The sequence below is a fragment of the Saccopteryx leptura genome, chromosome 2, assembly GCF_036850995.1.
Source record: "Saccopteryx leptura isolate mSacLep1 chromosome 2, mSacLep1_pri_phased_curated, whole genome shotgun sequence".
In the NCBI taxonomy this organism is placed as follows: domain Eukaryota; kingdom Metazoa; phylum Chordata; class Mammalia; order Chiroptera; family Emballonuridae; genus Saccopteryx; species Saccopteryx leptura.
The window spans coordinates 54919615-54946411 of NC_089504.1; the positions used below are offsets into that span (position 1 = coordinate 54919615).

At 38.1% G+C, this 26797-nt stretch overlaps 1 protein-coding gene across 1 annotated transcript in view; it reads right to left on the reverse strand.

Annotated features, from left to right (window-relative positions):
• TMC1 (transmembrane channel like 1) overlaps window positions 1–20441 on the reverse strand; it is a 162680-nt gene extending 142239 nt beyond the window's left edge. The window contains exons 1-2 of the mRNA XM_066362945.1: window positions 20396–20441; window positions 14858–14944 (exon numbers count right to left, since the gene is read on the reverse strand). Coding sequence (XP_066219042.1) covers window positions 14858–14944; window positions 20396–20441 — 133 coding nt within the window. The remainder of the gene's footprint in view (window positions 1–14857; window positions 14945–20395) is intronic.
• Window positions 20442–26797: the final 6356 nt, after the last annotated feature.

Consider the following 26797-nt stretch of genomic DNA (forward strand, 5'->3'; position numbering starts at 1 on the left):
CACAGATGGCAGATGAACCATAGAACCCCATAAGAAATTACTTAGCTGTCTTGCTTTAAGTTTCTAAGTAGTTTTCTTAAGAAAATAAGTGAATATTTATGCCAAAATATATTATGTGCCCTACTCACTGTAATTATAGTTCACTTCAATAAGTGATCCTTTGTTGAAAGGGTAAACAAATGCTACCTTTAATCAGGTTCTGTCAGGTTTCACTTTGCCAGCCCTGGTTAATATTTTAGGCAGATTCTATGGCTTTCTGGTAAGTTACAGTTGTAAGAACCACATCACTTTGATAATTTATTTTCTGGTATTGAAGTATTAAAATATCCAGTCCAGACTAAATTAAAATTTTAATCTTATATCATATTCAAAGCATCTCCTTCTTTTCACTCATGCTAAAAACTATGCATGGAGACTAAAGGGGGAGAAAGTATGGAGACAATATCTTTGGCCACTTATCTCCTTAACTTATGACTCCTTCACTCACTATGTGGTTTTCAGTTCTTTGTGGCATGGATAGTAAAATGAGTACTGGGAGGGCAAAAAGTTAAGCACTTTTGCCCACACTGGGTGACCACTGTGCCTTGTTGTGATCTATGTATGGCTATTGCAGGGGAAAGTTTGTGAATTCTTCAGAAGCCTCTCTTTGCCCTGAGGAAACCCTCACACTATGGTTTTTTACTTGGTTAATATATTCGACTGAGGACCTTTTAAAAAATTTTTTTTACAAATTGATTGATTTTAGAGAAAGAGGAAAGGACAGAGAGAAGGAGAGAAAATCATCAATTTGTTGTTCCACTTACTTATACATTCATTGGTTGATTCTTGTATGTTCCCTGACCTGGGATCAAACCCACAATGGTAGCATATTGAGATGACATTCTAACCAACTGAGCTACGTGACCAGGGTGCCAGTGAGGGTCTTTTGTGAAACTCCTATAGATACTACCCCAGTAGTTCACAGCACAGGCAGTCTCTGTAGCTATACAATCCTCACCCCAGCAGACAACCTTCTTGGGTAAAGAATTATCAAAATCACTCCATCCCTGTTCTTTCTACTGCATCTACTTGTCCCAGAAAAAAATGTATGGATATGTGCCTTGATAAATTATGCAAATGTAAGCTGTTTTCAATAATTCAATAATATTTTAATAACTTCAAATCAACACATATTCTTATGTGTAGGTAATGCATATTATATACTCTTAGCAAAAAATTGCCTATGACAGACAGTAAAAATTGGCTGGAAAGGAAAAAAAGGAGAAGAGAATTAGTATTTATGAAAGATTTTATTCATATAAGTAAATTAGACTAAAATAAATGAAATGGTAAAGTTATAGTGAACAACCAACATTTTATTATTCCCATTACTCTGTTTTTATGGGAACTTTTCTACCAACTTTCCAACATTTTCTGTGAACTCTATCCAGACACAAACACAACTATTTATTCACCCACATTGCTGAGAAAATAAAAGCTTTAGGCACTCTTAGCTTCTCCCTTACCTGTCATGTCTACTATAAAAGAGAAAAAAATCATATATAGCCAGAAAGAAAAGTGAAGCAGATTTGTAGAAGTAAGAAGCAAAGAGAATTTCTTGGGTTTGCTATAATGCTTTTTAGTCTCTAGTTCTAGCTGAGTCTGAGACTCAACTTCATTCCTGCCTTTGGATTCCATGAGTATCTGCCACCTCCAGTGTCTTTTAGCTTAAGCTAGCTAAGCTGGAATATGTCATCTTTAACCAAATTGACCTTAACTAGCACATCCGCTCAAGATCTAAAGCCTGCAAGAAGAAGGATTCAAACCTGGGTCTGCATGATTCCAACATTTGTGCCACTACCTACACTGCCAAGAGATAATAATGCGGTATGGGGATAAAAGAAGAACAGGTTTGAGATGCATAAACAGAACTGTAGGAGTCAGAAATTGGATGTAGCTATCCAAACATAGTCATAACTGTTCAGATTCATATCTGCTGAAATTCACTAGAGAACCATAGAAAAAGTTAAAGAGTTGAGGGGGAAAAAAGTACAGCATATATATTGCCTCTACAATTCAATCTTTACTTCACATCCTGCATTCAACAATCTTTCTCATTATAGTCTTATACTACATTTTAACATTTTTTATGTATTTGTCTCATTTCTCCAAATAAGTTATGAGCTTCTTCAAGTCAAGTAGTGTCTGTTATATTTTATGTTGTATTCAATAATCAATAAATATTGTGTTAAATGCACAATAATTAAAGGCACATAGCTTTCTCAAACCTAAGGTATTAAGAGGATAATTTAATAATCATACTGGTAAATAGCTTGTTCAAACTCAAGAGGATAAGAGAATAATTTAATAATCATACTGGTAAATATGAATCTCTACATTGATGGGAACTGTCTTTTCCCCATACCATAGCCAGAAGAGGAGGAAGAATTTTTATAATGTAAGATATATTTGCTTTAAACATAAGTTTCTAAATTGAAGTAATTGTTATAAAATGTGTCACAGGAGGAAAAAAATAAACTTTTTCTTCATTGGGATATTTTTTATTGTCTAAGACAATTTAGTTTCAATCCTTTTAATGCTGTCTTACTTAATAAAGAATTATGGACTTCATAACCCTCATTCAAGTGCTGCCAAGACCTATGAAGACATCAGACAAGAGTAGTATTTCGTCTTTCTTTTCCCATTATAATATTCCATATGGATATAAGCAATATTTATGAATATTGGCATATGGAATTCAGATACTAAAAATCTATATCATTGGCTAAATGCCAGGTCTGTGAGAACTACTTCAAGGTAAGAGTAATATGCTTAAGATTTTCTCATTCACTTGCTTTCATTACCTAAAAGTTATAACTAAGAGGGATCCTTGAAAAATTAAACACAAGCATACAATAAACACAGTATTAGAATTTAACTTCTATCCACAGTGAAGTAACTAAGAATGCATTAAATTCCTTACCATAAGCAACTAGAAAGTCAGATAAAATAAAAGAAATGTCTCTATTTAGACACTGCTCAACATATAGCCCAAGACGGTGATCTCTGACAGAAGGAAAGCAAATGCAATGGGCCTTGACATTGCTTGCTCATATTGCCTGCGAGTTTCTAAGCTGCATCACCAGGAAGGGGAAACCAAATAGAGACTTGTGGTCTCACTGAATTGAAAAGACATTGTTTTGATTTTAGGGAGTCCAATGCAGTCATAATTTATAGAGTGAAATAACCAGAAAGAAAAGAGCTACAGACAGAAAGCTCTGGAGTTCTGCAGACAAACCCTCTCAATGTTGACCAAGGATTGATGTGTGCATACATGTGTAGTGACTACCACAATCAAGGAAAGAACCATAAGAGAGGAGTGGGCAGAATAGTTTCTAGAGCTCAAAAGAGTAAGGAGTTTTTCACCAGTCAGAGAAGAGAGACCTGTTAATTCATGGAGCATTGATTAGAGTCTTCAGAAGGTTATTTCTGAGACCAAATTAGCCCTGTGCTGACCTCACCCCAACAAAGTTTAACAGCAACTCTCAAAAGCATCTAGCTAATTCAAGTAACGTAAGTGCATTCCAGAAAAAATAATACAATGTATTTAAAAGAAAAAAATTCCAGAACTCAAAATGTAAAAATTCAACATTACCAGTTATGAATTAAAAAATTACCAGGTAAGCAAAAATGTAGGAAAAAGAAAGCCTCACAAACAGGAAAGCAATCAAATGAATCAACAGAAATGAATCCAGAAATAACAGATGATAAAATTAGCAGACAATAATAAACAGCTATGATAAATATGCTCCATATATTTAAGAATTTGAGAACATCATAAGGAAAAAATATATCTTAAAAACCTAAATCAAATTCTAGAGATGCAAAATACAGTATCTGAAATGAGAAATATACTAGATGGAATAAATAGTGAATTAGACATTGATGAAAAAAAGGGCAGCAGATATGAAGACACAGATGTTGTCTAAAACAAAACATAGAAGAAAAACAAGATATAAAAATGAAAAGACATCTGTGACATATGGGTTGATATTAAACAATCAAAAAATATATGTAACTGGAGTCTTAGAGAGAGTCAGAAAAAAATGAGGAAATAATAGCAAATTTGTTTTAAATTTATAGCAACTATAAACCTAAGATTCAGAAAGCTCAGAAAACTCCAAACAAAAAGAGAGAAATATAAAACTGTCAAGTAACAACATAAACAAATTGCTAAAATGAACGGTAGTGCTGAGACTATCTTAAAAGCAGCCAGAGCAAAGTGATTCAGATTGATCAGACTTCTCATCGGAAACTGTGAAAAAGAGAAATCTTTAAAGCACTGAAAGGAAAAAAATATATCAAATTAGAATTCTATTTTCATTTAAAAAAATGTCTTTTAACAAATGAAAATGAGAACAAAACGCCCCAAAACCTATGAGACACAGTGAAAGCAGTCCTAAGAGGGATATTTATAACATTACGAGCCTACCTGAGGAAACTAGAAACATCTCAAATAAATAATTTAACTTTACACTTAAAGGAACTAGATAAAGAACAAAAAACAGGGCCCAAAGTGAACAGAAGGAATAAAAGTGTCCCTGGCTGATTGGCTCAGTGGTAGAGCATCAGCCCAGCATGTGGATGTTTTGGCTTCAGGTCTGGTCAGGGCACACAGGAGAAGCAACCATCTGATTCTCTACTGCTCCCTCTCCTCTTTTCTCTCTCTCTCTTCCTCTTCTTCTCTTGCAACCATGACTTGATTGGGTTGAAAGCATCAGCCCAGGTCCTGAGGATGGCTCTCTGGCATCTCCACTTCAGGTGTTATAAATAGCTAGGTTGTGAGCATGGCCCTAAATGGGCAGAGCATGGACCCCAGACGGGGTTGCCAGTGGATCCCTGTCAGGGCACATGCGGGAGTCAGTCTATATCTCCCCTCCTCTCACTTGGAAAAGACAAAAAAAGGTATCATAACAGGACAAATGAAATAGATATTAAAGCAATACAAAGGATTTTAAGAAAATATTACAAACAACAATATGCCAACAAATTGAACAAATTGGACAAAATGGATAAATTCCTAGAAATATGCAATCTTCTAAAATTGAATAAGAAAGAATCAGATAATATAAGCAGACAGATTACAACTAGTGAAACTGAAGCAGTAATAAAAAAAAAAGAAAGAAAGAAAGAAAGAAAGAAAGAAAGAAAGAAAGAAAGAAAGAAAGAAAAAAAGAAAGAAAGAAAGAAAGAAAGAAAAAGGAAAAGAAAACCCCAAGACAGCCCTGGTCAGATAGCTTGGTTGGTTAGAGCATCATCCTGATATACAAAGGCTATAGGTTCAATCCCTGGTCAGAGCACATATAGGAACAGATCAATATTTCTGTCTCTCTGTCTCGCTCCCTTCATCTCTCACTAAAAAAATTAAAAATAAAATAAAATAAAAATTCAAGGAACTAACACCTATCCTTCTCAAACTATTCCATAAATATTCAAAAAGAGGGAAGACTCCCAAGCTTATTTTATGAGGCTGGCATTATCCTAAATGTAAAACCAGATAAAGACACTGCAAAGAAAGGAAATTATAGGTCAATATCCCTAATAAACTTAGATGCTAAAATCCTTGACAAAATATTAGCAAACTAAATCCAGTAATACATTAATAAGATCATAAATCATGATTAAATTGGATTTATTCCAGGAATGCAAGGTCAGTACAATATCTGCAAATCAATAAATAGATATACCACATAAAAAAACAAAAAGGATAAAAACCACATAATTATGTAAATAAATACATAAAAAGCATTTTATAAAATCCAGCACCTAATAATTATAAAATCTCTCAGCAAAGCAGAAATAGAACAAACACATCTCAACACAATAAAGGCCATATACAACAAATCCACAGCCAGCCAGCATTATACTCAATGTGCAAAAGCTATAATTATTTCCCTTAAGATCAGGAACTAGACAGGGATGTCCATTTTCACAACTCTTATTCAACGTAGTACAGGAAGTCCTAGACACAGCCACCAGACAAGGAAAAAATAAAAGAAAAAGATAAAGAAAAAGAAATAAAAGGCATCCAAATAGAAAAGAAAAAGGAAATACTGTTGTTATTTGCAGATGGCATGATACTATATAAACAGAACCAAAAGTATTTCACCAAATAATTACTAGGCTTGATCAATGGATTCAGTAAAGTAGCAGATAGAAAATAAATATCCACGATGCAGTTGCATCTCTATACACTAATAATGAACTATCAGAAAAGAAAACTAAAAAAACAATCCCACTTACAATTGCATCAAAAAAATACATAAAATACCTAGGAATAAATTTAACCAAGGATGTAAAAGACTAGTACTTAGGAAATTATAAGACACTGAACAAAGAAATTGAGCAAAATACAAATAAGTGGAAACATATATCATGTTTGTGGATAGGAAGAATTAACATCATTAAAATGTCGATACTACCCAAAGCAATCTATAATTCAATGCAATTCCTATCAATATACCAATGACATATTTCACAGAACTAGAAATATTCCAAAGATTTATATGAAGCCACAAAAGATCCCAAATAGCCACAGAAATTTTGAGAAAGAAGAACAAAGATGGAGGAATCACACTACCTGATATCAAATTATGCTACAAGGCCATAGTAATCAAAACAACACAGTACTGGTATAAAAAAACAGATATATACATCAATGGAACAGAATAGAGAGCCCAGAAATAAATTCACACTTTTGTGGTCAATTAATAATTTGACAAAGTATGAAAAACATACAATGGGGTAAAGATAATTTTTTCAATAAATGGTGTTGGGGAAATTGGACTGACACATACAAAAAGGAAAGAAAGAAAGAGAAAGAAAGAAAGAAAGAAAGAAAGAAAGAAAGAAAGAAAGAAAGAAAGAAAGAAAGAAAGAAAGAAAGAAAGAAAGATTAGACCACTTTCTTATACTATATACAAGAATAAACTCAAACTGAATTAAACTCAAAATGAATTAAAGACTTAAATGTAAAACTCAAAACCATAAAATTCCTGGAAGAAAATATAGGCAGTAAAATCTCAAACATTTCTCATAGCAATATTTTTTTCTGATATATCTTCTCAGGAAAGGGAAACAAAAGAAAAAATAACAAAAGGGACTATATCAAACTAAAAAGATTTTTGCACAACAAGGGAAACCATTAACAAAATGAAAAAAGCAAACCACTAAATAATACAACATATTCGCCAATAATACATCTGATAAGGGTTAATATCCAAAGTATACAAAGAACTGATAAAAGGGGGTGAGAGATTGTAGAAGAGGGAAAGATGGAGATAAACAGCGATGGAAGGAGACTTGGCTTATAGTGTTGAATGCATGGTGTAGTATATAGATGATGTATTATGGAATGGTGTACTCCAAACCAATGTGATTTTATTAACCAATGTCACCCCAATAAATTCAATTAAGAAAGAAATGGATGCATTCTTGTTCCTAAATTTAAAATAAAAACAAAAGCCTGAAGCTTGTAAAGTAATGTTTTGGTTCTAGTTTTGTTTAGATAATTATCAGTATCACCCTGAACACATTAATCTAATATAAACTCTTTAAGAAGGACATTATCACATTACATTCTTTGAAGTTCAAATAAACAATATCAAATGAATTGTGTGTTAAGTGAAATGATAAATAACCAAGTCAATAAAAAGAATGAATGGTGAATTTCTATGAGAATTTATAATCTCAACACACACACACATATATATGTAATTTATTTCTTCTAGGATATGCTATCTATTCATCTTTAAATAGCATTTATTTGAACAGCACAAATTTAAAATTTTGAAGAGTTTGTACAAGCAGGACTCAGGTTTATTGTTGTGTTGTTAAAAAAATTTACACGGCCAAACAATACTGTAGCAATGTGGCAATGATTGTCAACTTTATTTTGTATGTCATTTCAGAGTTTACAATGGTTTTCTCCACTTATCCCTCTGAACCATCCCTTCTGTTTTTCCCATAGGCTTATCAACCTCCATACTGAAATTGTCCAGGTGTCATTATTGTTTATCTTCGTTTGTCATTCTATGTACTCTTCCTGGGAAGCCACATGATTCTAGTCATTTCAACTCCTAGATGATGTCCAAACCCGATCACCAATTCTCACCTCTCTCCTGAGCTCCATCCAGAAAATACCTTGCAGATAATCAAGCCATACCCCAACCAAACTTTTTTTCCCCTGCTGCCTGTTTCATTTATTGGAATTTCCTTCTACTCAGTTGCCTAAGCCTGAAACTTAGGAGTCGTTCGTGACAATTTCCTTTCCCTCATCTTCTTGCATTCTAGTATTTCTAGATTCCACATGTTGCTGGAGTTCTTCCTTTCTATATCAGACACAAAGCTTGTGTGTCTTACTATTCAGATTCTTCCAAACACTTCCTTTCTTCCTGTATCTCCAACAACATTCCAGCCCCAATCACTTGTTCTTGAAGTGCCAAGTGCAGCTCAGAGTATATCACCTGCAAGCCCAGAGTTTTAGGGTCTCTACCATGTCCAGACTTGAATGGAACACCACACCATACTGTGGTATCTGGCATCTTACAGAGATGCTCATTGAAGGGGAGGGATGAATAGCACAACTCAGAACTACCTTTTGTTAACTCTCCATAGGCTGAAACAGGGCAGGAAGGATCCAGACAGACAAATTGATCTTCCTTCAACCTCTTCATGGGCTACCCCAAGAAATAGCATTTTCTTGTGTCCCACCTGGGGAAGTTCAACATGCTGAGCAAAACACCTGCCAGTTGACCTGCTATTACCCTTTATAGGTTGTTGGAGGTGGTAGACCTCACGGTGAAATGTCACTTGTCTCACTTCACATCTAGCCATCACTGTAACTCATCCTTGCACATTGTATAGAGCCTGGCATATAATATGCACACAATAATGGAAGCTATTATTAAGACACTATGATCTTATGTAACAAAACAGGCAGTGCTATCATGGTATTTTTCTTATAAAATTCAAGCATTGTCTAAAAAATGACATTTATTTTATACTAATTTGTATTCAGTTTATTAAATATAAATTAAACATAGCTTTCATAGGAAAAGTCTAAAAGAACATATCCCAATGTTAATAGTGATCTTTTTGTAGTGGGGTGCTGTATTTTCATTGATGTCATCATTTAATATAGTTTTTGTTTAATTTATACATTTTCCACAACATATATCCCATTTATAATCAAAATGAGACAATTATAAACATTAAAACATCTGTTGTTGTTAAGCAATAAGATAAAAAATGATAATTGACAACACTAACAAACAGCAAGAATAATCAATTACAATTTTACTTTTTTAACAAGATGGTTGGCATTAAGATAGCCTGAGCAGCCTTATTGCAACTTTTTGTGAGAACTGTTCAAGATCTAAAAAGAGCCTGCCAATGCTATCACTACCAAAATAGCCTGAGGAGCTAGAGGACTTCAGGTTGGGAAATCAATTCTTAAGGTAACAAGTAAAATTTAACATCTTCTATAAGATTGGAACCCTACAGTTATTAGTGGAAAACCAACCCCACCTGTTAAAAGCTAATGTAAAATTTTGAGCTCTTTCTAGTAACTCTTTGGAAAGTGCTTAGAACCTCAAAAGAAGTAGTTGTTTTTGTTGTCTGTTTTGATCCCTACTTCAGTAACGATAGTCCTAGCACTGTCTAGATGTTTGAAGTCAATATAATTACTATTCATGTGAATAGTGAGGTTTTTTTCATGCTCACTGACCCCCAGGAGTGAGGTTTTTGTGTGTGTGTGTGCATGGTTTCTTTTTCAGGAAATGAAATTAGTTCCAGTTACAGTTTTATTAACTTAAAATCATGTTTGTTTGATAACCAATTTATGAAAACAAGAAGAACATACATTTGCCTTTTTTTAATGTTGCCTTACACATTTTTAAAATAAATCAATCATACTCCAGATGGTCAGGAGGTACGAGGACATACATGAACATTCATACTACTCAAAGGGTTAAGTACATTAAATAGGATACTTCTAAGATTCTCAAGACACAGGGCTGAAGCTGGATGACTTAAATAGGTTATCATTAAGTGTGGTCTCTGTCTCCACTTTCCATTCTAAGATTAAGTCGGATAAAGGAATGACATCACCAAGGCCATCTGGATAAGAAGTTCTATGCTGAAAAGCAAACATGTTTTTTATATTTAAAAATTCTACCAGTTTGTCTTTTGGGGCTGAAATGAGGCTGAGAGTAGATCCAAATGTAAGCTATGTAAGCATCACAGAATGACAGCTAAACATGTCACACAGTATCCTTATGGTACTGAAATGCACCTTGTGACAAGTCACAGCAACCAAAAATGTGTTTCTCACCCATTCACATAAAAACTCCCAGTAGGTTTCTCTGTCTTTTTTCTTTGCTAGCTCTGCCTTAATCGTCTTTCCTCTCCTTTTCAACTTGACTTAATGCAGACTGTAATTCACAAACTGAAGCAGAGCAGATCTCCTTCACTGAGCTGTCCCACACACCAGACTCACAGCAGGTCACCCTTGTAGACTGAACAGACCTTGAGTTGCTGCGCCGGAATCTCAATATATATATTTTGTTTTCCCTTATTGGCCTCCGAAATGAAAGAAAGGTAAGTCTGAGCTTTACTAGTTGTTGAAATTATGTACCCATTAAAGAAAAAAATTAAAGAAAGATTGAATCCCTCCCAATTTCCTAAGAAACAAAGAAACACACACAATTGAAAGGGAAAGCCCCTAAGAGGGAACAAAACTTGTGAAAAATCTTTCCAGGGCCCAATCTTAAAAAAAAAAAAAAAAAAAAAAAAGGTAGAGTATTCCACAACCAGGTCTTTATTTGAAATACCTTTCTTGGGGGGCATCCTGGGGTGTCCTGTCAGAAGGTCTCAGCTACGCGCTGACTTGGAGAAGGATGACAGCCTGCAGAGACAGACGCTTCAGGTTTGGTCCAGCACATCCACACACTTCTGCCTGTCGCTGCAAGTGCTCCCTGGTGCCATTTCACAGTCTGAAACATAAGGAGGTACTAATTTCCTCACCATTAAATTTTCATGAATGTTTAGTTTGCCATTTAGGGATGGAGTACACAGGTCAAGAGAGCTGTATTTGGGGCTCATGCTTGAAATAAAATTAAATGGATTGTATAAGTCTTAGAGCAAATCTGGCTTCATCCCACTCTGTATGTGTTTGCCTGCCTCATTTTCAATGTCTCTCATTCTAGGGTTTTACTCTAATTACGTATACAAAGGGTAATGTAATCGAATGCACTCTTAGAGAGGTGAGAAATACTAACCACTAAGCATACTAGGTAAATTAAGTGAGTAAATAAAGAAGATACTCCTATACCTGGAGTTTGGATGTAAGCAGCAAAGCTACAGAGCAATCAGTCTTCAACGTAGAGAAACCTGGAGACTATATTCATTTTCTCAACTTCCCTGAAAATAAAACTTGCTATGAGAGAAAATTGTTATTTCCCAGGTAAAATTTTTAAAACATTTCCTTCTATCAGAACTTCTCATAGAAAAAGAGTAATCTTTTCTTATAATGATAAACAGAAAATACTTCCATCATTAAAAGAAATAAAGGGCTGAATTTAGCGCTGAAAAATAGGCAGTCTTTTTTGAGAGTGAGGACAGTGGCATTATCTGGTTACTCTAGTGATAGCCACTGACCTTGGCAAGAGGGCGTAGTGTTTTGAAATGGATACCAGTGGCACATTTACATGAGAGCAGCCCTTGGCTTCACAGATGGACTGGTACACAGATCTGACCCTTGTAGAATACAAAGGCTAATACATGGATTTTAGCCAAAGTAGCGTATCGCCCACTCATAATGAAGACTTAAGCCAAAGCTCTGTAAGGCTGATGCTTACAAAGATTTTCTTATTTGGACATTGGATTTTTTTAAACTTTTTAAAAAGATTTTATTTATTCATTTTAGAGAGGTGAAAGAGAGAGAGAGAGAAAGAGAGAGAAGGGGGGAGGAGCAGGAAGCAGCCCCATATGTGCCTTGATCAGGCAAGCCCAGGGTATTGAACTGGCAAACTCAGTGTTTCAGGTCAACACTTTATCCACTATGCCACCACAGGCCAGGCTGGACATTAGATCTTAACTGTAATGGTAAGAAAGGATACAGCTGATGCAAGGACTTATATTTACAGATGTTCAGAGTGGTTCTTTAACTTGGAAATTTTTAAAGATACTAAAAAGTTTTGTTGCAAATCATTGGAACTGTAATCTTGAGTAATAAAATGTGTAAGTTAATTTATATTAACTAATATATAAATATAAAAAATAACTCTAAATACTATTCTGACAAAAGCCATAATAAACAAATAAACTAACAAAAGATGTTCTGCAATCCTTGTCTCCAGAAAATTATAAAACAAAACTAAGCAAAATAGTAATGGCAAAAGCCATAAATGAAAAAATATATATATGAATTCAACTACACTAAAATAAAAACTTTCTATTCATCAAAAGATATTTCAAAGAAGTTTTAGAAAGTAGAAGACATTTACAATCTCACAGCACTTTATAAAAGTATAAAAAATAAAAAACTCTACATATCAACAAGAAAATAAGCACACCAAAAGGAAAAAAGGGGCAAAAGATTTGAACAAATACGTCACATGTGAAGATATAAAATGGCCTGTAATCCAAGAAAAAGTGAACAAAAACATGAACAGTAATTTCACAGATAATGGAAACACAGAACCAATAGACAAGTGAAAAGCGACTCAATCTCATCTAGAGAATCTCAAATTAAGAACACTAATGCCTGTCCTGTGGTGGCGCAGTGGACAGAGCATCAACCTGATGCTAAGATTGCCCTTTTGAAACACTGGGCTTGCCAGATTAAGGCACATGCAAAAAGTAAGCAATGAACACTAAAGTGAACTATGAGTTGATACTTCTCGCTCCTCCACCCCTCCTCTCTGTAAAATCAATAAATATTTTAAACACACACACACACTCATTGGTTCAAAATATGAACTTTTTTTTTTAGATGGAATCTGAAACTGGTCCCCATGTACCAAAGGAGAGACTGAAAAAAAAGTTAGACCATTCCAGATTGGTAAGTGGCAGTTTTAACAGGCAAGGGAACTTACAAGACGTACCTTGAGCATCCACAATACAAGTAGATCTCTGCACCTGGCTGCCAGAATCTTAAAAGTTTATTTAGAGACCTTATGAGGTCCAGTCAGTATACCATCCAAGTTGTCTCAACAACACCACACTGTGTCCTTGAGACGGTTTCTGATGTGGGGAAGACAAGCAGAATGCACATTCCAAGGACAGGGGAGGGGATGAGGAGCTTTTTTTTTTTTTTTTTTCATTTTTCTGAAGCTGGAAACAGGGAGAGACAGTCAGACAGACTCTCGCATGCGCCCGACCAGGATCCACCCGGCACGCCCACCAGGGGCGGTGCTCTGCCCCCCAGGGGGCGATGCTCTGCCCATCCTGGGCGTCGCCATATTGCGACCAGAGCCACTCTAGCGCCTGAGGCAGAGGCCACAGAGCCATCCCCAGCGCCCGGGCCATCTTTGCTCCAATGGAGCCTCGGCTGCGGGAGGGGAAGAGAGAGACAGAGAGGAAAGCGCGGCGGAGGGGTGGAGAAGCAAATGGGCGCTTCTCCTATGTGCCCTGGCCGGGGATCGAACCCGGGTCCTCCGCACGCTAAGGGGATGAGGAGCTTTTGATTGCTTGGGTCCTGCTCAAGGGTCATGTCCTCTTGATGACTTCCCCCAACACTCCACTCCTCATGACTGGCTCTTGTAATCTTATAGGCCTCCTCTCTGTCCTCTTCTACAACGTGCACTGAGCAAGGGCTTTCATTAGCATGGAGGTAGCTAATTGGCGGCTATCTGGCTGCACTAGAGGAATATATCAGAGCAACAATGTAGGCACATGCAAGAGAAAATACAGATTAAGAAAATGATTTTCAAAGTAAGTAACAATTTTTTCCACCAAAGCCCCATGATCAGTACCACTGATATATTAAATTCCCTAGGCTAGGAGTTGAATCACTCAGGGTGTTCACTCTTTTCTACACGTGCTTTAATAAAGATGATATATTAGCTAAGTCATCAGGCATAAACACACAACATTTCACTTAGATAATGGCACAGGTGCTTCCTTGAGAGGCAGTAATAACGTCAAAGGCCATCCTATTTTGGAGTACAGCTTTTCTCTTTAGAGACATTTCAGGCTAACTGGCAATCATTTAATTCTGGTTGAGTAAAGGTAATAAGAGCTTCTATATGTGCTAAGACATCCTCCAGGCCAATGGAGGGAACAAAGACTGTGGCAGATAATCAATCATTCCCATGGAAAACAGAACTTGCCTTGCCTGCTCATCTACCCTTTAGGAGAGAGAGATAGGCAACATTTGTTATTAAGGGGCAGATTCTCCCTCGCACCCAGGGAAAACCAGGGTGCAGGAGCCCAACAACCTAAATAAAAGCCATGGCCAAAGATCAGTGTCACACAAATATTAGGTCCCTTTGGAGCTATCCAATAAATAGCTTGGCAGCCTCAAACAGTCTCTATCCTCTAATGTGACAGAATGACTACACAGGCCCAGTGATATCCATCCTATATTTCTGGTACAAGTGGGTTGATTCTGTTTAGAGTAGTTTTTTGTTCCCAACATAGGAATGCATGAGTGCTGGTAGATAGGGTTCTACTCTGCTGCAAATAAGCATCCCACTTAGTCAAAGTGGGAGCCTGAGCCATGGCAGAGGTAATTTTTGGAAAGATTCTCAATCCATCCCATGACAAGAAGGGAAGTTCTTACCATGACATGCTGCTCATTCACGAGAGAGTCTACCTGGAGGGGCGCCGTGTACACTGGTAGGAGCTGTCACTCTAGGGCGGTGGTTCTCAAACTTTTTGAAGTCGGGGTGCATTGAAAATCCTACAAATAATTGTAGGTGCACTATATTCAAATTTCTGAGAAATATGTTATAATAACTAAGTCTAATATTAAAGAAAAAAATATAAAGTCCAAGTGTGCTTTTATGGTAACTAAACAAAATAAATACAACAAAATTAAATTTATTCTGACATTAAAAAACATTTTTATGATACATTTTTTGAGTTATGCTTTTTAGAATTTGTAAAAAAGAGGAATTAAAAAATAAAAGAATGACAAAAAGTAATCTTTTTATATATAGATATATACATTCTTAGTAAGATTTAGTAAATTCGGCAGGTCCCAGCACAAATGTGTTAAGTTTTTTCATTCTTGTGTTTATGGGAAACATAAGCCTGATATGTCCTAGCAATTTCTTCAATGTTTGGGCATATATTTAAAAGGCAAAGTCTCATTTCCTCATCAATACATTGAAGAATATCTCTCTTTTTACTCTTAATTGTGTTGAGAGCAGAAAACCCCCACCATACATATCATCTTAACTTTACACCAAACAAAGAATAGAAGAAACTTGCCTCCAGTCTTTCTGGGAACATGGGGAGTAGTGTAAACAATCCAGCACCACAGCTTAACAGCCTTTTGCAACCTAATCAGGCAAGTGAGGTGGAGGGTTGGGCAGACTGTCAGCTTACCACCAATTCCCCACACCTCTGTCCCCTGAAAATCTAAACTCCAAAAACCCTGTTGATTTTTTTGGTCCCCAACAGACACATTTTTCTCTGGAATACCATAGGGCACATCTGGAAATCTTCTAGGGTGCACCAGTGCACCCTGGCGCACACTTTGAGAACCACTACTCTAGGGGATATATCAGATTTCTGTCCTTCCAGAGCTGGGACCAAAATCCTAAGATACCCTCTCCTTCTGTTGTTTCTGACACAGAGTGTGACCTGTACCTTCTGGAGTCACAGACACATCTCATTCAAATGGTAGCTCTGCTTGGAAGAGGCCCAGAGCTTAGTTCTACTTCACTAGTATTTTTGTCTTCTCAAAGGTATCTTGTTATGATCCCCAGACCCACATAAGTCTTTCATTTTCTAGAAGGTATAAGGATAGAAGCACTGTGCCCAGTAGGGAATAAAAGTCTTCTAGAATCCCCAAATCCCTAAAAAGCCTGAACCCCTGTCAAATTCTTAGGGGTTGAATAAAATAAGATTGCACCTTATCGATAACTGCTCTGCCACAGTATGTGTCTTACCCAACAAAACACCTCCCAGAAACTTTGTGGCAGAGCCTGTTCCCTGAGTTTTCTGTGGGTTCACAGCCCATCCCCTTGCTCACAGATGTTCCAGCAAAGCCTGCAAGGTGTCCTGCATCAGAGGCAAGTCTTCATATGCTAACATTATATCATTCATGCAATAGGTCCATTTTGCTGATACGGGAAGGAAGAACAGGGACAGATCTCTAGACATTGCAGGGTTATGCAGGCAGCCTTGGGAAAATACTTGAAAGGTCCATTGTTGCCCTTCTCATGTGAGGGCAAATTGATCTTGTGATACAGAAGCTAGGGAGTACTAAAAAAAAAAAGCATTCACTTTGTCTAGTACAGCATGGTACACTGCTAGGACTGTGGCCAAGATATCTAAGATGGTGGAAGTGTTGGGGATCACTGCATGGGTGTTCGATTCTCAATAGTCCATGGTCATTTACCATGAGCCACATAACTTTTTTACTAGCTATGCCAGGCTATGAAAAGCACTATGGACAAGGCATACAATGCCCATTCACTAAAGTTCTTGAATAATTTTTCCTATTTTTCTTGAATAATTTTTCCTATTTCCTTGTACTCTGTATGCAATTTATATTGTTTCAGAGTTACCACTATTTGCTAGGTCTCCAACTGGCATTTCTCTTCAGCACTGATTTGATCACTAACTCATGCAGTATTCACTGATAAAGTTTTGCAATGTTTGACCTCACTGGATAGCAATACCTAATGTGTTCATATTTGTGGGGAAGATAAAATATATTGTGCTCACTTTGTTAAAGATGGTGCTGCCCACATGGAAGCCCGTCGTCCAGGTGATATTAATGTGTGTTGGGGCAGGCTGTGAGCAGGCAGGATTCTTGTAGCCTGGGGCTTGGTTTTAGGACTAAGCCTTTCCCACCCTTTTTGATGTGTGGGGTGGTATAATCCCATCATGCCTCAGATAAGTGACTTTGTATTAGAAACTTCCCTATTTTGTATATTGGATTAAAGGTTTGGATTTCTGCACTATAAAGGGGGCAGACCCGAAGCTTGTTCTCTCGGTTCCTGAGATTAGCATTAGAGGAGAGAGCGCAGAGAGGAGAGCAGAAAATGGCCACGTGGAGGAGGTCAAGAGAGGCAGCCAAGATGGCAGAGTGTTAAAGGAGAAGCCAGTTTGTGCAGAGAGGACATGGGGAACAGAGGTGAATAAGTCTGGTGAGCTACAAACCTTTGATTCTAGGAAACTCGGATAAGTCAGTAGCTTTGTGAGCACTGAATAAGTGGGTTTTGGAGCCAGTGTGTGTTTTACTTGCCCGCTGGGTGCAAGCTAGGATTAAAGATAATGGCCCACCAGTTTTTGGCTCTGTTGTTTCATTACCATCTCTCCGAATCTAATGCGAACCTTCACGGGTCAGGCAGCTCTGATGGTGGCCGCAGCTACTGGCTTCATAATATTCATTAACATTCTTTTTAGACTTCCTCACTAGTCTATGGGTTCCGTGAAGGCAGGAACACCTTAATTTCAGTGTCTAGATTCTATGTCATCTATCCTTGAGCCTGAAAGAAAACTCAGCAAATAGTTTTTTGAACATGGACAGTATTAAATATAAACATACTGTAGTTGCATTCCTAGTAATACAACTCAGTATCATTCCCAGAAATTGTCATGACTTTGAAAAACAGATTGTTTGGAAAAAAATATGTATAAAGTTCAGAGTCGGCCAAACCTTGATGAGAACTTCTAGCTTTGTTACTAACCAGTTCAGTGTTCTTGGAATAATTGGCTAATGTCTTTGAAACACTCTGAAACAAGTGGTGACCATAAACACACCTTATAGGATTATTTGAATTTAAAAAATGATGTAGTGAATATAAATAAAGAATCTGGCATATAGTAGTGGCTCAAAAAATAGTAGACATTTAGACATTTTCTAGTTATTGTTGTCAATTCCCATTTTATTTCCATTCTATGTATATTTCCATTCTATGTACATATCTATCCCATGTTTAGATACATTATAATATTATTAACAAATTCAAAGGGTTTGAGTCCTGTGTGTATTTTCCTTTGAACCATCAAGGCCCAAGAGAAAAGATCAATTGTACTGCTTATATTCTTTCTGCCTAGGCAAGATATTCCTTTTAAGTAAGTCTTAGAAAAGAATCTACTCTGATCATAGTTAAGAAGGCTGATATTTTTCCACAAGCAGGAGAAATAAGGTTCTCTATAAAATAACACACTATCTAGTCATCTACTGTTTAATTTTTTTTGTTTGCCCCATTATACTATGGCTGAAGGTATTTGGGGACCTGAACTTACTATAAATAAAAGCCCTCCTATCCCTGATGGCAGAAGAAAAGAACTTCGGGAACATGCTCTACTTTCCATTTCTAAAAATATATTCACTTGGGCCATGCTAAAGAAGCATATGAAATCTTCCCAGTTGAAAATTCTATTTAAACTGGTCGTATGTTCAGCATGAGTGTGTGTGTACACACACACACACACACACACACCCCAAATGCACACATACCTGAATCCCCCTGACAGCCACAGTTCATATATGCCTTCTGTATGTCTTTCTAGAGGTCAAAAGGCATTTGCTGCTGACCAGATGAACTTGGACGAGAAGTCACAAAGACTGCACAAAGAAGGATGACACAAATATTTGTGCAGAATAAGTTTGCCAAAATCTCGTCCTTTCTACCCTTACCCAAAATCCCACTGCTAACTGTTTTTAAGTCCCATATGTTTTGGTTCCCTTCTGATGACAGCTCAACCCATCTTCCCCAGGATTCTGTTCTCAGGCCTCATTCCACACAATTCTACATGACTAAATGTAGAATGCAAAGCCCATAGTATAGCACGCACAAAACGTGCTCAGTACAGAAGTATTTGGTTCCTGCCTTTCCCAGTCCCCTCTGAGCACTCACAGGGTCATCCTCCACACCCGCAGTCCCAGCCACAGAGAGTCAAAGCTGTTGCGCCAGGCAGGGCTTCTCTGAGGCTAAGAAATGGCCAAGAATTTTCCATTTTAGAAGTTTCTGGCATCCAAAAGCATGAAGAAATGCCCAAAAAAGATTTTCAAAAATAATAGTACGTTCTAAACTTTTACATCTAACAAAAGAATGTTTCTAAGTACAGTATACTTTGTGGTGATATTTACAAGGAAACCATGGGATTTGCAGGAAGCTACTGCAGCCCTGTAACCCAGGAATGCAACAGGAGTTTAAAATGCATGTCACACATTATCTTGCAAATCTGTTAAGGCGAGTTTTCTCTGTACGTAAAACCTCATTTGGAAGTGACATTTGAAATATAAAGTTCAAGTCTTTTGCAATGTAAACACTTCATTTGAAGGCCTTACTCCCATTCTCATCCTAGTGCTTTCCTCCCTGCATCTATGAAGATAAAAACCACAGCAAATAAAGAAGGAGGTGGCATTAGATTCCCCCTGAGAAAAAAGGTGGGAAAAAGAGGCTTAGAGGAGACTTTAAAAGCCATTAGGGCGAGATCTACTTACAGGTTGAACTGAGAAGAAATCCTCTCCACAAACCCCTGGCAACTCATTTATTGTCGCCAAGGAGGCCTTGATCCCCCACTTGGAGAAGCAGAGTCCCACAGCAGCCTCCCGGGAGGGTGAACTGGAATGGGAGCCTTGACATTCAGGCCAATGAATTAGCAGGCTATGCCTGGAATAATTTTTCCCAGACTTCTCTGGCAAAAGTAAGCTATTCCTCCTGCAGAGATGACTCAAGAAGTTTATAATTTTTAAACTGAGATTGTTTTTCTGAAGCAATTATAAAGCACCAATGAACATTGAACACTGGGTACTATTTTAATTGCAAGAGGAACAATAAGAGATTTAAAGTGACTATAATGATATGCACACAGTAATATTTTATAACTGAAAACTGAAGGTTAAAGTATAGCAGTAAATCTATACCAGGATATGACCTGTTCATATTATTGTGGAATTATAGTGTTCAAGACATGATGTGATTGTTTTATGGGTTACTGAATTATACAAAAGGAATTACATACAGACAAATGGTGTGGAGATAGCCAGCATGTAGTAAAACAGCACCGGCACCAGTATCCTCCTTCTCATCATCTCTTCTCTCATTAACTCTGCAATCTGGCTTCGACCTGCATCACTAGCCCACAATTTCCCTTAAAACTACTTTTGCCAACAATGCAAACTCATTGTTGCAAAGAGAAGGAACACTTCTCTTTGTCTTACTTGATCTCTGTAAGGCCAGGGGCGCCACCATCACAGCCATTCTCATGCTCCCAAATCTCAGGTTCCCATTAGACTTGCGTAAATGGTAAAGAAACAGTGGAACCAAAACCTGGTGGGCCATTCTTTATTCAAGTCTCATACAGGCCAATAAGCAAACACACAGGGAAAAGCACTTCCCTTCATTTAGGGCTCCCAAAGCCACTCACACATTCTCTGGTTCCACAACCAGGAGAATCTTCTCCTGTATTTCCTAGAATCAAAGGCCCCACCAGTCTCAGTCACCTCTGGTTACCCATCTGCACACCTGTCCCTTCTCCTCTCCGCAGATACTGGCTTCTCCTTCAGCACCTTGCCATTTTGGCTTCTTACTCTGCAAAAATGGCTTCCTTCTTTTTTCCCCTTCTTCTCCTTTTCACAAACTTTTCTTGACCCAAAAACCCCTCCTCCAGCAACATTAGCATAACACTGGCCTTTTCCAAGCAGAAAGGTAATTAGCAATTTCACAAACCAGCTCTATTTTTAACAATAAAAGTGAGCAAACTCAAAAAACACAAACTTTATAAACTCATTTGCCCAGTCTTTCTCCATAGCATTTGGCTCTGGAAGACATTCCTTCCATCTGTATGCTCTCATTCTTGACTTTTCAACATCATCTTTCTTGATTGTCGCCTGATCACCTTGTCTACTCCTCAGTTTCCTTGCAAATGCTTATTTCTTCTTGATCCCTTCAGAATTATGACTAATGGTGCCACTTTAAGTTCTTTTTCTCTTTCTCAATGTGTAATCATCTCCCTTGTGACTTTATCCATTTAAATAACTTTAATGACTTTCTTCTTGCTAAAGAATGTCTTTGTCTATACCTCCACACCAAATCTCTCTTCTAAGCTCCAGACCTAGAGAGCCAACTGTCTATCAGACATCTCTATCACCTACTTGTTATTGCACAACAGACCACCCCAAAGTAGTGAGTCAAACAATGACAATTATTTATTTTACATACGAACCTGGAGGTCTAGTGGGCTCAGCTAGGCAGTTCTCACTGCATTCAGGGCTCTCTTGCAGTTGTGGTGAGACAATGGCTGGAAATGAGATAATCTCAGAGTCTTCTTAATTCAAATATCTGTCACCCAGGTTGGAGCACTTGAATAGCTGGAGACTTGAACTCTGGGCTGTTTTTATCTACATGTATGTATGCAGTCACTGGATGTGCTGGCCTCCAGGTAGCCAGGCTTCTCACATGACAGCTGGAAGCTCTAACAAAAATAAAAAATAAATAAAAAGCTCATAACTTATGCTTATAACTGATGTTCTCGTGTCCAGAACTGACCTAACTCCACAACTAGGACATATTTTTCTTTTACTGGACATAAACAATCTCATGGAACACCAACCTCAGACAAAGTTACCCTGAGACCATAATGAGATGAAAAAATTAAGCCACTTCATAATGTTGCACACACAAAAACATGGCCACTATGCCATCCATGAACTACCCAACCATAGAATTACTCTCACTTTCTGAAAACATCCAATCTAGACCAAATTCTTATTTTCTTAAACCTTTGCCTAAATCACCCAATGAAAGCCCAAATCCTATAATAGTTTCTTTCTAACATTTTCTTACTGAAACACCTCATGGTTCCCCATAATTTATGCTCTCCCTTGTTACAAGTAATAAATCCAAGTTTTTTAACTACAGATGTGTCCCTGGTGGGTTTTCACTGAAGAGTACTCATAGATCCCAGAACAAGTATCTCCAGAGAAACTAGTGTGGCCTTCTTTAAACTACCCTTGTACATCATATAGCATCATATCTGCCATATTTTATTTGTCAAGATTATCACAAAGCCCCATCCAGATTCACAAAGATCAAATGGCCTGACCAGGCAGTGGCACAGTGGATAGAGCATCGGACTGAGACATGGATGACACAGGTTTGAAGCCCCGAGGCTGCTGGCTTGAGTGCGGGCTCACCTGTTTGAGTGCTGGGTTGCTGGCTTGAGCTTGGGAGCAGAGACATGACATGACCCCATGGTTGTTGGCTTGAGCTCAAAGGTCACTGACTTGAAGCCCAATTTGCTGGCTTGAGCCCAAGTTGCTGGCTTGAGCAATGGAACGCCCAGTCTAGGCACATATGAGAAAGCAATCAATGAACAACTATGGAGACTAAGGAGCTGCAATGAAGAATTGATGTTTCTCATCTCTCTCCCTTCCTGCCTGTCAGTCCCTATCTGTCCCTCTCTCTGTCTCCATCACACACAAAAAAAGAGGAAGAGATGAACACTACACTTTTTGAAAAACAAAATGCCACAGAATTTGCAAACATGTTTTAAAATCACCACAACAACTATATTCAGATGCCCCACAGATACTTAACAGTCTTCATTGAAAAAGACAAACTCTTGACTTAGTCTCTTTTTTAATTTTAATTTATATATATTTTTTTTTATTTTAATGGGGTGACATTGATAAATCAGGGTACATATGTTCAGAGAAAACATCTCTAGGTTATTTTGACATTTGATTATGCTGCATTTCCATCACCCAAAGTCCAATTGTCTTCCGTCACCTTCTAACTGGTTTTCTTTGTGCCCCTCCCCTCCCCCAACCCCCTTCCTCTCCTCCCCCCCACACTCTTGTCCATGTCTCTGAGTCTCATTTTTATGTCCCATCTATAAATGGAATTATATAGTTCTTAGTTTTTTCTGATTTACTTATTTCACTCAGTATAATGTTATCAAGGTCCAGCCATGTTGGTGTAAATGATCCGATGTCATCATTTCTTATGGCTGAGTAGTATTCCATAGTATATATGTACCAAAGCTTTTTAATCCACTCATCCTCTAACGGACACTTGGGCTGTTTACAGATCTTCACTATTGTGAAGAATGCTGCCATAAACATGGGGATGCATTTCTTCTTTTCAAACAGTGCTATGGTGTTCTTGGCATATATTCCTAAAAGTGGTATAGCTGGGTCAAAAGGCAGTTTGATTTTTAATTTTTTGAGGAATCTCCATACTGTTTTCCACAGTGGCTGCACCAGTCCGCATTCCCACCAGCAGTGCAGGACAGTTCCCTTTTCTCCACGCCAGCACTTATTCTGTGATGTCTTGTTGATGAGCGCCATTCTGATTGGTGTGAAGTGATATCTCATTGTGGTTTTAATTTGCATTTCTCTAATCATTAGTGATGTTGAGCATTTTTTCATATGTCTATTGGCCATCTGTATGTCCTCTTTGGAGAAGTGTCTATTCATTTCTTTTGCTCATTTTTTGATTGGATTGTTTGTCTTCCTGGTATTGAGTTTTACAAGTTCTTTATAAATTTTGGTTATTAATCCCTTAACTGATGTATTGTCAAATATATTCTCCCATTGTGTAGTTTGTCTTTTTTTATATAAATAAATTATTATTTTAATGGGGTGACATCAATAAATTAGGGTACATATATTCAAAAAAACATGTCCAGGTTATCTTCTCATTCAATTCTGTTGCATACCCATCACCCAAAGAGAGATTGTCCTCCATCACCCTCCATCTAGCTTCCCCCATACCCCTCCCTCTACCCCTCTCCCTCCTTCCCTCCCCCCTCCCCCCGTAACCACCACACTCTTGTCCATGTCTCTTAGTCTCATCTTTATGTCCCACCAATGTATGGAATCCTGCAGTTCCTGTGTTTTTCTGATTTACTTATCTCACTCTGTATAATGTCATCAAGATCCCACACTTTGTTGTAAGTGATCCGATGTCATCATTTCTTATGGCTGAATAGTATACTATGGTGTATATGTGCCACATCTTCTTTATCTAGTCTTCTATTTTTTTATAGTGATTAAAGCCTTTAAGCAAACTCTTGGCCAATACAGCAAGAATCCATAAAAGAGTAATGTCCTTAATATGTTCACCAAGTCCAAGTTGGCCCCAACACCATGCCAAATCCCTGAAAAATGCAACCCAATCCCAGTTCAGTCTGTTAGGAGCTGTCACAAGGAGCAGGAGTTCAGGAAAAGTCCACATCCAGGAAAAGTCCGCATGGCACTGGAATTGTTGTCACAATTCTATACTTTGCAGCTCACATCCAAGTCCCAATGCTGCTTCTAGCTGGTAATGATTCAGGTAGACTGGAAAAGCCATCTGCAGCATGTGTGGAGATGGAGCTTCTGTTCTCCTCTGCCTGGAGAGATGAGACCAGGTTGCTTTTCCCTGGAGCTCTGTGACTGTGGCATGATAAAGAGAACCTTGGGATACACTAAGCTGGGTGGCAAAGGTAGATTCACAATAGAAGTTGGCAAAAGGGGGAAAGAGAGCTCTAAATTAGGAGTAGGTCCCAGCCTGAAATATGAGTGGGGCGTTGAGGTAAGAGGAATAAAGGAAACACTATATATTAAACAAAGCAGCAGAAAATAGGACTATCAACACCCACAAACGAGATCTTTGAGGGAAGAATAAAAAACCTGACTATTCAGGCAAGACATAGTTAAGTGGCCCTTGTGCAAATGAGATCAGTTTACCTGCTTCTTGGAAGAAATATCCTAGGCTCGTCCACAGTGTTGTAGATGGGGTTGCCGGCCCTGGGCACCTTCAGCCTTCAGTGGCAAACCCCAGCATTCTGGGCAAGGTTAGGTCATAGGTGGCTGGAGCAGGGCTGGAAGAGACTGAACCCTCCCTTAGAGGAGCAAGGGAGAAGCCTGTTTCCTCACAGCAGAGGCATGTAAGTCTGGCAGGCTTTAGCTCAATGACTTTCCTTTCCACTATTGAAGCAGGACCCAGATGGCATCCTATGAGACTCCTTTGGGGAGTTGGAACATTTAAGGGCATATCCTAAAAGCTGGTAGTTCCCCTGATCTCTGTTGGGCTTTCTCTGCCTCTAGGTATCTTAAAAGCCATGCTCAGAAGATCTCGCTGAGGGGTTTGAGGATCCCCATCGCCTATATAAATCTTTTCCATATATCTGGAGCTATTTGGAAAAAGACAAAACAGTGTTATTAGCTGGATCAAATAAAGAAGGTAGTAGTATATAGGTGAAAAAGATTTGGCATCTCCTGTTCATCAGCATTCAAAAGAAAATTAGAAAAAAATTTTAATTTTTTAAAAAGCATGATTTGGTAGACCCATAGGAGTTCCAGGATATGACTACCACCTTTAAATTTTTTTTTTTAAATTGACCTTAAAATATTTGCTGGGTACACTTTAATAATACCTTAACTTTAAAGATTGTAAGAATGACAAAATACAGTAAATGCTTTTGCTCCATATGTAGGAGCATTTTCAGTTTAACCAGTTTAGGAAATCCAATAATAGAACAATGCATTAAGACAATGAGCTATAACATGCTTAGTAGCCTCTCCTGTTCTGACAGAGGTTACTATATATCCAGAATATGTATCCACTGTAACGTGGACATAGGACTTTTTGCCAAATGAAGGCATATGAGTAACATCCATTTGCCAAAGTTGTCCTGGTAGGGGTCCTTGAGGGTTAACTCCAAATGAAGGGGCAGATTGTAGTATAGGACCCCTTGGACGGGATTTCCCAATCTGTTGTGCTGCTTCCCGAGAGAGTTGAAACTATTTACACAGGGCTGCAGCGTTCTGGTGATGAATAGTATGAGACTGAATTGCTCGATCTGTCAGGGTTGCTCCAATTAATTTTCTTTTGGGTAGCTTGATCAACAAGGGAATTCCTAGGCCCTGGCCGGTTGGCTCAGTGGTAGAGCATCAGCCTGGTGTGCAGGATTCCCGGGTTCGATTCCCAGCCAGAGCACACAAAAGAAGCACCCATCTGCCTCTCTACCCCTCCCCCTCTCCTTCCTCTCTGTCTCTCTCTTCCCTTCCCGCAGCCAAGGGTCCACCAGAGCAAAGCCACCCGGGGAGCTAAGGATGGCCCTGTGTCCTGTGCCTCAGGTGCTAGAATGGCTCTGGTTGCAACAAAGCAACACCCCAGATGGGCAGAGCATTCCCCTCTGGTAGGCGTGCTGGGTGGATCCCGGTCAGGCGCATACAGGAGTCTGTCTGACTGCCTCCCCATTTTCAACTTCAGAAAAATACAAAAGAAAAAAAGGGAGGGCATTCCCTTGTGCTAAAGCTGCAGGGAGCATGGAGTGAGCTCAAGTATGTCCTATGAAACATGGAGCTCTATGTTGACATACAAGTCTTTGAAGAAGGAGGAACTGCTGAAATAGTTCATCAGCATTTGTCCCTAAGATCGCAGTATTTATAGTGGAAACACCATAAGGAAATATTTGCTGTCTGTATATAGATTAAAGGGGGAATATGGCAAATGCTGAAAAGCCATGATAATGGCATATAATTCTACTCTTCGAGCTGATTTTAAGTTGACAGTTTCAGTATAAAGTTGTCCATTGATTTGCAAGATTGATTTGCCATTTAGTGGAAGTTTCC